Below are 12,218 nucleotides of genomic sequence, written 5' to 3'. Positions count from 1 at the left end.
TTTTTTTACGTTTTTAATCAAACATGTATATTTATAGTCTTGTAGGTAAAATCTCAAGATTTATCAAGATATTCTTGTGCTGGAATGGACATTTAAGATGGGTGGGATGAGGTAGCCTAGTGGTTAAGGTGTTAGACTACTGAAGGGAAGGTTACGAGTTTGACTCTCAGGTCCAGCTAGCAGCTGCTGCTGGGCTCCTAAACAAGGCCCTTAACCCTTAATTGCTCATTTGTATAAAATGAGATTAAATATAAGGCACTCTGGATAAGGGTGTCTGCCAAATGCTGTTAATGCTGTTTAAAACTACTCCTGAACATATGTATTTAAAAACTCTTAGTAGTTTAAAAGTGTAATCAATAGTGTTATCATAGGAGATTTAGGAAGACGTCCCATTCCACATATTGTCAGTTTGTATACCAAGTGCAATTTTAGTTGATCCCTAAAAGCTGTAAAGTTTTAAAATTTTGAATTGATTATAGTAAACATAAAAAAATTACTTTATCACAAACAGGAACATTAGCTATAAGTAAAACTTTTACTTATGGTGCTGCAAATTTTCAGTTTGTTATGGACAATTCCAAGGTTTGTCAGGAACTTAGGGGATCGGTATGTAGAGAAGGGGTGTCTCATGCTTTTGTTTAGTTCTCCTGATTTTGATTGCATGCTGATGTACAAATAAAATGTAAATTAAAATGTGGGAACTTTGCCAGCAGTATAACACATATCTGTTAAACACATTAAATCAACTGTTGTAGGAAATCTTAAAAATTGATCTAAAGAAATAGAAAATCAGTAGAAAAGCTAGAAGCTTCTCAGACTGACAGCAGCAAGTGATTTTGAGGTAGTATAGACAATAAAATAAGTCAAATTAAGTCAGTGAAATTCACTGAAAAAAAGCCAAAACCAGTAAGGAACTAAAGGGGTAATTTTTTGCCAAGCTGAATACAGTAGAGAGGACATAAAAAAGTAATAAAAATCAGTATAAACATTTATCATGGTAAGGTACATAAAAGAAACAACACTTCTTTACAAGTAAGGCCTCACACTGCATCATTGTAGAGTAGGATATAGTACGATAAGTACATGGCATAGAGTACATTCATCACTAGAGAATATGAAAGAAGAGGACCACAAAATAAATGTTAAACAAAATACCTAGAGAATATGGGTGCAATGAGTGCTATATACGCTGAAATGTTATTAGACAAAGGCTAGACAAGAGGACAGGCTGGAAAAAAAATGAGCTGACAGGTTGAAAGGAGGTTGAACATGTATGAAATGTATGTAATTCCAATAGGCTGGTTTGTTTGCTGTCTTTCTTGACTGCCAATCCTTGTCTGAATCCAGTCTTTTTGAGTTTGGCTGAACAAAGAGATTTCTGCTAAAATGAGCCACACTGAATCCCAGGTCTGTCTTAGTGCAATCTCCACTGCTGTCTATATTGAGGTTGCTTCATGGATAAGGATCAATTTTGGCATGGTATTTAGACAGAATTAGATTTTCCCACTTTTGCTTGTGTTTGAATGACTTGTTTGTCATTATATGTTCATCATTCAGCTTCATTCTGTTCGTTATTCAACTGACTTCTATGTCAGTATTTTCATTGCATTTTTAAATATGTTAAATATTGCTTCTTCTTTATTTGTGTGTCTCATTCTGATCTTGTATCTCATTCTGATAATTTTTTGTGCTTGGGTCTGATGCATTGTGCAACAGAAAAAAAAAGATTTACAATTGTTTATAGGCTAACAATTAGCCTATACACAATGACACAAAATCAATCATAAATCACATGTAACCTGACAGGTTTGAGAGGTAACCTTTCACCACCATCTCTTCTGGATTACATAAAATGAACATGTAATTTAGTTACACAATGAAAACAGAATGACAGAAAGAAGGCTGTAACTACTAGATTATCAACTCATTGCAGATATTGTTGCAATAGCCTTCTAAAACAAAACAACTGTATTTTATATAAGGCCTGCTCACCTTTCTGGATGACAGTACCAGAGCTTCATTTAACCACAAGTTTAGAAGAGCCTTTATTTAATTTCCAATAATTTCCAATTCAACTTGAGTATAGTGCTGCATTGTCTTCCACACCAAGAGCTAAACAACCTGCCTTTTAGTCTATATATTTATGTATCAATATCAATAATTAAGTCTTAATAATATTGTTTATTATTTTTATATTGTTTTAAATATAGATCATATGGATGACAGTGCTAATAATGCTAAGACACAGAAGGGTATAAAACAGCTATAAAAAAAATACACCAACATATTCCATATTTTAAACACCCATTAATGTTAAAACTGTTTTATTAAGCCTATAATATATACGTTTATTGTTTTACAATAACATTATTTTCCCTGTTGTCAAGCCAAGACAAGTCAAGAAAAGAAGCTTCTGTTGTCATTTCAACCACATATTTGGACGCAGTACATAATGAAACACAACAACGTTCCTCCGGGACCCTGATGCTACATGAACAACTGTTTTTTCTTTCTTTTCAACATGACAGTTCTTGTTTACAAGCTGGTTTTGGTTTAAAAAAAAAGCAGAAGGCGCTCAGTTAAAGATACTGTATGAGTGTACTGAGCGCCCCAGTACGGATTTGTCAGTAGTAATTCAGTAGACGGCGGTAAACCACGTGTGCTGCAGACGAAAGAGTAGCAGAAGAAGAGAAAGCGGAAATAAGCGAAGAAGAAGACAACAGACTTCCAGACAGTTTGGTGAGTTAATAAGTGGAAAATAAATAGGTAACAATTTCGGAATTCTCTTGTTTCAAATCCAGTTTTAAATTGTAGGAATATTCCATATTTCTTGGAAGGTTATAAACATCGGAGTTCATTTCTTCCTGTGGTAGTTAAGCTAACAGGCTAAGCTAAGCTAAGCTAAGGCAAAGTAATAGAAATGAGTATAAACGTTAACATACACATATAAACATGACTCCTTTACGAGTAAAGCTTCACAGTGCACTATTGTAGAGTAGGATATAGATGTATTTGTTAAATTTTATAGGAGAGAGATTTATGTATTTATTTATTTATGTATTTATTTACCTGATTGTTTACTTACCTTTCATTGCAGTTGTAGCCACATTGTGGTTATGCAGTTTGCCTGCACCAGCATTATTGTAATACATATTAAACTGTCTGTTTTGACTATTTGACTGTCTATTGATCTAACTGTGTTGTTCTCGTGTCTTTGTGATAGTCTGTAATGTTTTGGATGTTTTAATTTATTTATTTATCCATTTATTTGACCTCTTTTAAGCATGACAGATGGATCAGAAAATCCCTTATGATGACTATCAGCTGCCTGTTGTTTTTCTGCCCTCCTATGAAAATCCACCTACATGGATTCCTCCTCAGGATGTAACACTCCTAGTCTATACATTTGTAACTATATATTCAACTCCTATTGAATTACATGTCTTTTTAATGTCCTTTATCTTTTTTCTTAGCGGATAAATCACCCTGATTATAATAATGAACTTAGCCAGTTCCTACCACGCACCATCATCTTAAAGAAGCCTCCAGGAGCACAGCTGGGCTTCAATATTCGAGGTGGTAAAGCTTCTCAGCTTGGTATCTTTATTTCAAAGGTGAGCCATAGCTGCTAATACTGCTTTCATCAAGCTAAAATGTTTATTTCTTGTCACCTTTATAATGATTTGGACAGATAGATCGGTTAAGGGCTGTTGTTTAAAAGAAAAGTGATAGACTTATAATTGTGAAGCTTTCTGGACAATTAACACACCAGAGCATATTAATTTCTCCAGATAGACACTTACTGACTCTTACTGTCTTTTAAAAAAAAAAAAAACAATCAAATCATAATCAGCTATGTTATCATTGCCAATGAAGGCATGGCTCTAAATATGAAGCTCACAGGTTCTGAGATCGTTGCTAATTATCTGGGGGGATAATTATAATATATTATTTTATGAACGACAGGCATCAGTGAATTATTAACAGCAAATCCACTATAGCACTGTTACACCAAATTTGCAATAAAGATGTATCTGAAAAGAACACATGGATATTAACCTCAATTCCTTGATTTCATTCTACTAAAGAAACTATTGTTTAATTGTATTAGAAAAGTATTGTATCTTTAAGTTATGATGATAAATGAAAATAAAATAAAAACTGAATCAATGAAATTGTAAGAATAAGACTGCATGCATTGTTTAGTAATTTCTCCTTTTGTGTTTATTAGGTGGTGCCGGATTCGGATGCTCACAGGGCAGGACTTCAGGAAGGAGATCAGGTGCTATCAGTTAATGAAGTGGACTTTCAGGATATAGAACACTCAAAGGTGAACTTTTTCAACCACATGCGATGTTTATATACAGTGGGTACGGAAAGTATACAGACCCCTTTAAATTTTTCACTCTTTGTTTCATTGCAGCCATTTGCTAAAATCAAAAAAGTTCGTTTTATTTCTCATTAATGTACACTCAGCACCCCTTCTTGACAGAAAAAAACAGACCTAGAAATTTTTGCAAATTTATTAAAAAAGAAAAACTGAAATATCACATGGTCATAAGTATTCAGACCCTTTGCTGTGACACTTGTATTTAACTCGCATGCTGTCCATTTCTTCTGATCCTCCTCGAGATGGTTCTACTCCTTCATTGGAGTCCAGCTGTGTTTAATTAAACTGATTGGACTTGATTAGGAAAGGCACACACATGTCTATAATAAGACCTTACAGCTCACAGTGCATGTCAGAGCAAATGAGAATCATGAGGTCGAAGGATACAAAAGGTTACAAGGAGCTCGGAGACAGAATTGTGGCAAGGCACTGGAATATCTTCAGGGAGGCTGAGACCAACGGAGGAGTGAGGAGGAGTACACGTCAGCAGTGACCAGTTACATCGGCAAGTGCATTGATGACGTGACCGTCTCCAAGACCATCACTACACGCTCCAACCAGAAGCCATGGATGACTGCTAATGTGCGTGCTCTGCTGAGGACTAGGGACCTAGCCTTCAGAACAGGGGACAGGGTGGCCCTAAGAACAGCAAGGGCCAAACTCTCGAGCCATCAGAGAGGCAAAGCGTACACATGCCCAGACAATCCACAGCCACTTCCAGGACAGCGCAGACACCCGGCGCATGTGGCAGGGCATACAGGCGATCACAAACTACAAGACAGCTTCACCTGCTTGTGATAGCGACGCCTCCCTCCCAGACGCGTTGAACGAGTTCTACGCTCGGTTCGAGGTACAGAACAATGTAGCCAAGGAAGACCATCCCTCGTCCCGACGACCACATTCCTGGCAGGGTGCTCAGAGAATGTGCAGAACAGCTAGCGGATGTCTTTACGGACATCTTCAACATTTCCCTGAGCAGCGCCGTTGTTCCTACGTGCCTCAAAACTACCACCATCGTTCCTGTCTCAAAGAAGTCTACAGTGTCTTGCCTCAATGACTATCATCCCGTTGCACTCACACGCATAGTTATGAAGTGTTTCAAGAAGCTTGTCATGAGGCACATCAAGACCCAGCTACCACCCTCACTGGACACCCTACAGTTCGCGTATCGTCCAAACTGCTCCACAGACGATGCCATTACCACAGCCGTCCACTTAGCCCTCACCCATCTGGACAATAAAGACACTTATGTACGAATGCTGTTCATAGACTTTAGTTCAGCATTCAATACAATCATCCCTCAGCACCTGATTGGGAAGCTGAGCCTGCTGGGAATAAACACCTCCCTCTGCAACTGGATCCTGGACTTCCTGACTGGGAGACCTGTCAGTCTGGATCGGGAACTGCATCTCCAGCACCACCACACTGAACCACTGAGTCCACTGCTGTTCACTCTGCTGACTCACGACTGTGCAGCAATGCACAGATCGAATCATATTATTAAGTTCGCCGATGACACGACTGTGGTGGGTCTCATCAACAAGAACGACGAGTCAGCATACAGGGAGGAGGTGCAATAACTAACTGCCTGGTGTAGAGCCAACAACCTTTCTCTGAATGTGGACAAAACTAAAGAGATGGTTGTGAACTTCAGGAGAGCACAGAACGAATACTCTCCGCTGAACATCGACGGATCATCTGTAGACAAGAGCACCGAATCAAGAGCACCAAATTTCTTGGTGTTCATCTAGCGGAGAACCTCACCTGGTCACTCAACACCAGCGCCATCACCAAGAAAGCCCAGCAGGCTGAGAAAGGCACATCTCCCTCCGCCCATCCTGACCATGTTCTACAGAGGGACCATTGAGAGCATCCTGAGCAGCTGCATCACTGTCTGGTTTGGGAACTGTACGATCTCGGATCGCAAAACCCTGCAGCGGATAGTGAGGACAGCGGAGAAGATCGTTGGGGTCTCTCTTCCCTCTATCATGGACACTTACACCACATGCTGCATCCGCAAAGCCAACAGCATTGTCGATGACCCTACACACCCCTCACACACACTCTTCACCCTCCTGCCGTCTGGAAAAAGGTACCGAAGCATTCAGGCCCTCACGACCGGACTGTGTAACAGTTTCTTCCCACAAGCCATCAGACTTCTCAATAACTGAACTGTACTATACTGAGCACAACATACACACACATCATCTGTATGGACTGCATAGACCACAAAACACACACACTGTTTTGCACACACTTCTGCTGTTTTTGCACATATTGGACAATATCTCAGCCATTACGCACATACTATACAATATTTCAGTCATTTGCTGTTTTTTTTGCACAACTCTATATATTATCCAAAGGACCTGCTGCAAAGAAACTGTGTTCATTCTAATGTTACTGCACGAAATATTGTTTGAACATTCAGTATCTACACTGGTCGGCCGGCGCTGTTTCTGTTACAGTTTATTGTCTTTTGTGTATTGCATTTTTTGTACTTTTTGTATTGTCTTGTAACTTTATGTCTGCACTGTGTTTTTGTCCTGCACTGTCTTGTTTGTCTTGTCCTGCACTGTTTGCACCAGGTTGCACAGTTGCACTTTATGTGGCTAAGACTACTTACATGTCCTTAGCCCTGTCTTTGTTTTATGTAGCACCCTGATCCTGGAGAAATGTCTCATTTCACTGTGTACTGCAACAGCTATATATGGTTGAAATGACAATAAAAGCTTCTTGACTTGACTTGACTTGATCTGGCCAAGCTTACAAAAGAATTTCTGAAGCAGTCAAGGTTCCTAAGAGCACAGTGGCCTCCATAACCCTTAAATGGAAGAAGTTTGGGACAACCAGAACTCTTCCTAGACCTGGCCGTCCAGCCAAACTGAGCAATCGAGAAGAGCCTTGGTGAGAGAGGTAAAGAAGAACCCAAAGATCACTGTGGCTGAGCTCCAGAGATGCAGTAGGGAGATGGGAGAAAGACAACTATCACTGCAGCCCTCCACCAGTCGAGGCTCTACTGCAGAGTGGCCCGATGGAAGCCTCTCCTCAGTGCAAGATGTATGAAAGCCCGCATAGAGTTTGCCAAAAAAACACATGAAGGACTCCCAGACTGAGAAATAAGATCCTCTTATCTGATGAGACCAAGATTGAACTTTTTGGTGTTAATTCTAATCGGTATGTGTGGAGAAAACCAGGCACTGCTCATCACCTGCCCAATACAATCCCAACAGTAAAACATGGTGGTGGCAGCATCATGCTATGGGGGTGTTTTTCAGCTGCAGGGACAGGACGACTGGTTGCAATTGAAGGAAAGATGAATGCGGCCAAGTACAGAGATATCCTGGGGGAAAAATCTCTTCCAGGGTGTTCAGGACCTCAGTCAAGGCCGAAGGTTCACCTTCCAACAAGACAATGACCCTAAGCATACAGCTAAAATAACAAAGGAGTGGCTTCGGAGCAACTCTGTGACCATTCTTGACTGGCCCAGCCAGAGCCCTGACCTAAACCCAATTGAGCATCTCTGGAGAGACCTGAAAATGGCTGTACACCAACGTTCACCATCCAACCTGACGGAACTGGAAAGGATCTGCAAGAAAGACTGGCAGAGGATCCCCAAATCCAGGTGTGAAATACTTGTTGCATCATTCTCAACAAGACTCATGGCTGTACTAGCTCAAAAAGGTGCTTCTACTCAATACTGAACAAAGGGTCCGAATATTTATGACTGTGATATTTCAGTTTTTCTTTTTTAATAAATTTGCAAAAATTTCTACATGTCTGGTTTTTTTCTGTCAAGAAGGGGTGCTGAGTGTACAATAAAATAAAATAAAATGAACTTTTTTATTTTAGCAAATGGCTGCAATGAAACAAAGAGTGAAAAATTAAAGGGTCTGAATACTTTCCGTACCCACTGGATATATCAAATTTTTTTTATATATGAGCACAGTGTGAATTGTTATTCCTCTTACATGAGAAAGTCTTAGCAGTAATTCAGCAACATGCTGCACATTTTAATTTTATAGTTTTACATACAATTAACATTAAAGTTTTTGATAAAGCCTCTCACTTACTCTGTCTGATTACACTCTCCCTCTTACTCACATCCTCACTCAGACACAAAGGGCAGCCTTTATTTTACAGAGAAAATAGAAAGCATACCCAAGAGAGCAAGTCTGCTTAAGACTTAGAGAAGGTCTATGTAACGTTTAAGGAATGAGTCTATCAAAACAGTTTATTATATAAACACAAATAAGAATTTTGCAACAACCTGTCTTGTTAGCGTCTAAGAATTTACTATAGTAGGAATAATGTATTAGATTGAGCGTATGAATATCAATGGATAAATAAGTAAAGAATAAAACACAACAGTGCATGCTGTTATATAACAATAATTGATGGTCTAAATCAGCCTGATGCAAACTGGAGTAATGATTACGTCCCTGTAGTTGATTCTCTCTATAAGCCCATATCCACAAGTCAAGTGACTAATGCTGTTTTAGATAATTTATTGAAGCATTCAGACCAGTCAGATTCACCAATTTAACAAGGGGATTTCTTTTGGTTGTTATTTGGGGTTTTTTTAGTCAGCAATGGGACATGAGGACTTTTTCTCTACACTATTTAAAAAGCCTCCCCTTTTGCACTATATCATGGATGCATGGGGCAGTGAGGAAACAAAGTATAGCTGTGTTTGGTGAATTTTTATGATTCATATAGTTTAGGTAACTTTAGCACACAATGATTGAATCATTGTTTATGCTTTAGGCTGTGGAGATTTTGAAGACAGCCAGAGAAATTGTGATGAGAGTGCGCTATTTCCCTTACAGTAAGTTCTCTCATTGCTATTGCATTATTATTCCGGTGATATTGCTCTCTTAAAAACTAATGTGAAAGATACAGATTGCATAGTTTCCGGTAGGGTTTTTTCCAGTTTATCAGTGTGCTTCATCCTGCATGTTAGATTACCAGAGACAGAAGGAGAGGACCGTACACTAGGTGGCAGAGACGTGCCGAAGATTGACGTTTTGCGGTGTGTCCTACTGGCCCTGGATTACTGAGGAGTTGGGGAATATGCAATGCACCATCAGCATCCTAGCTGTTTTCTTTCACTAATTCTGCATTCATCATTTATGTGCTATCAGAGGTATGAAAATATTAGCATATATGCCTGGGGAAATTCAAAGAATTTACCTAACTTTTTTTTTTTTATCTTTGCAAACCCAGTTTAGAGAGTCGTCACATATACACTACCTCACATTTCCTTCTACTACTAATATATTGCTTTTGTTACTTTCCCATGCAAGCAAGAATCTATATCTGATACAGGAAAGAAACAACACCATAAAGATTGCACTGATTCTGATTTTTGCACTGTCTAACACAATTAAACTACATGGCCAACTGTTTGTGAACAACTGCCCTTAACACCCTTACGTAAGTCTTTCCCAAACTGTTGCCACAAAGTTTGAAGTGCATAATTGTAGTAGATATATTTGTAAATTGTAGTCGTATTAACGAAACACTCTTTAATGGCTCTAAAGGACCTAGTCCAGACCTGTTCCTGCATGGCAATGTCCTGTGCACAGTTTGGGGTCCATAAAGAGATGATTTGTCAAGGTTGGAGGGGAAGAATTGGAATGGCCTGCACAGATCCCTCAGCTCAACCACACTGAACACCTTTGGGATGAATTGAAAAGCAGACTGCACACCAAACATTCCTGCTTACTGACACTGTCCAGCCTTATTAATGCTCCAGTTGCTGAAGGATGGCTAACACAAATCCCCACAGCCGTGCTCCAGAACACAGTGGGAAAATCTTCAAAGTAGCCAACAGAGAATCAACACTATATTACTTCCCATGGTGTTTCACTGGGACCTTCAGCAAGCATATAAGGGTGCAATGGTCAGGCCTGCACATACGTTTGGCCTTGTGGTTTAACTGTGTTATGGAGTCCACTTGGAAAGTATTGGAGCAGCAAGGCCAATTTATTTATTTATTTTTTTAAATAAAACATTTGGGTTTGAGATCAAAATTTGATATGGTAATTCTGAATTTCACCATTAAACTCCCTGATCTAGATTTCTTAAACAACTTGGCAACTTTGTCACTTTAACAACAAATCACCCATTTTCTGAGTGAGCAGACGTATTGGGACAGCTAGTAAATAACACTTAATCTTTGCTTACTTATCCCTTACTTGCAGTAACTACTTCAAGCCAGCAACCCACTGGCATCACCAAAGTATTTCCAGCCTTGTAATCTCAGCTTCTTTGCTTTTGTGGTAGGTTTCCAATCAAATGTTGTTAAATACATCTAGGTGTAATCAGGAAATAAATATGACATTCTCATATTCATTTTTGGATCTTGAACCCAAATGAGGTTTCCATTTCAATACTTTCAGAGAGGACTGTGTGTTTTAACTTAAAACAGATTTGTCAGACTCCAGTCTGGGAGGCCCGCAGCCTTCTAGAGTTTAGCAATGTCTTTAGCTATTAACCAGCTAATCTCAGAGGCCGTCATACGCTGAATTTTACATTTGGAGAGGGAACACAACTTTCTGTAAGAGTCCAGGGGAATTGCAGACACATGGGGATGCTTTCAAATGTGTATTATTCTCCCATGCTATCACACAAGCAAGCCATTTGTTTACACATTTGTGACTAAATGATATCTATGTGATATAGCTTGTCTGTCAAGTAATATAAAGCCTCTATTTGCATAAAAAACATGCCATGTCTAAGACATTTGGCAAAGGTTCAATGTGTGATTATTATATAATAGGAAAGTTCCATGACCTGGTTAGTTTCTTTCAGTGTTATACAGCAGTACAACAGCAAGTTAGCCCACATTCCTCTGTAATGGGTTAGCAGCATTACTGCACTCTAGTCCAATAATAACTCTTTTTATTTATAGAAAATACTACTAATCTATACATCTACTGCTACTCTCAGTAAAGGAAGTCACAGTGGTGTGAAAGTGTTGGCCCCCTTCCTGATTATTTATTTTTTTGCACGTTTGTCACACTTTAATGTTTCAGATCATCAAACAAATTTATATATTTGTTAAATATAACACGAGTAAACACAACATACAATAAATTAAGGGAAAACAAACCTACATGGCCCTGTGTGAAAAAGTGCTTGCCCCTAAACCTAATAACTGGTTGGGCTGCGTTTAGCAGCAAGAACTGCAATCAAGTGTTTGCGATAACTTTTAATGAGTCAGTGCTGTGGAGGAATTTTTGTCCACTCATCTTTGCAGAATTGGTGTAATTCAACCACATTGGAGGGTTTATCGAGCATGAACCGCCTTTTTTAAGGTGATGCCACAGCATCTCAATAGGATTCAGGTGAGGACTTTGATTAGGCCATTCCAAAGTCTTAATTTTGTTTTTCTTCAGCCATTCAGAGGTGGAGTTGCTGGTGTGTTTTGGATCATTGTCCTGCTGCAGAAACCAAGTTCGCTTCAGCTTGAGGTCACAAACAGATGGCCACACACTGTCCTTCAGGATCTTTTGGTAGACAGCAGAATTCATGGTTACGTTTATCACAGCAGGTCTTCCAGGTCCTGAAGCAGCAAAACAGCCCCAGACCATCACACTTCCACCAGTGTTACTTTTACGCCAGATGTAATGGGACACACTCCTTCAAAAAAAAGTTCTGTCTTGTCAGTCCACAGAGTATTTTCCCAAAAGTCTTGGGGATCATCAAGATGTTTTCTGGCAAAACTGCATGTTGTGTTTACTGTATTATCTTTGTGCTTACTGTGTTTGATGATCTGAAACATTAAAGTGTGACAAACATGCAAAAAAAGAAAAAAATCAGG

At 39.1% G+C, this 12,218-nt stretch overlaps 1 protein-coding gene across 5 annotated transcripts; it reads left to right on the top strand.

Moving 5' to 3' along the window:
* The first annotated feature begins 2,499 nt into the window (after nt 1-2,499).
* pdzd11 (PDZ domain containing 11) lies at nt 2,500-11,135 on the top strand. Of its 5 annotated transcripts, XR_007138341.1 has the most exons (8): nt 2,585-2,739; nt 3,284-3,384; nt 3,474-3,614; nt 4,232-4,330; nt 9,158-9,218; nt 9,354-9,536; nt 9,697-9,826; nt 9,934-11,135. XR_007138341.1 is itself a non-coding variant. In XM_027136094.2 (6 exons), exons 2-6 carry the CDS (start codon nt 3,292-3,294, stop codon nt 9,386-9,388), a joined length of 429 nt encoding a protein of 142 aa, XP_026991895.1. In that variant the 5' UTR covers nt 2,585-2,739; nt 3,284-3,291; the 3' UTR covers nt 9,389-11,135. The 5 variants fall into 5 exon arrangements, 2 of the variants coding, with proteins under 2 accessions (XP_026991898.1, XP_026991895.1); XR_003438977.2 differs by having other exon boundaries at nt 9,697-11,135; XR_003438978.2 differs by having other exon boundaries at nt 9,354-9,826.
* The last annotated feature ends 1,083 nt before the right edge of the window (nt 11,136-12,218 follow it).

The sequence above is a fragment of the Tachysurus fulvidraco genome, chromosome 17 (assembly GCF_022655615.1).
Source record: "Tachysurus fulvidraco isolate hzauxx_2018 chromosome 17, HZAU_PFXX_2.0, whole genome shotgun sequence".
Classification (NCBI taxonomy): Eukaryota; Metazoa; Chordata; class Actinopteri; order Siluriformes; family Bagridae; genus Tachysurus; species Tachysurus fulvidraco.
The sequence above is the reverse complement of the archived record's forward strand: the minus strand, read 5'-3'. Positions and strand labels throughout refer to the sequence as shown.

Coding starts and splice junctions, on each gene's coding strand:
- pdzd11 (XM_027136094.2), top strand. CDS start 3,292: ATGGATCAGAAAATCCCTTATGATGACTATCAGCTGCCTGTTGTTTTT. Junction 3,385..3,473: donor CATGGATTCCTCCTCAGGAT/GTAACACTCCTA, acceptor CTTTTTTCTTAG/CGGATAAATCACCCTGATTA. Junction 9,219..9,353: donor AGTGCGCTATTTCCCTTACA/GTAAGTTCTCTC, acceptor CCTGCATGTTAG/ATTACCAGAGACAGAAGGAG.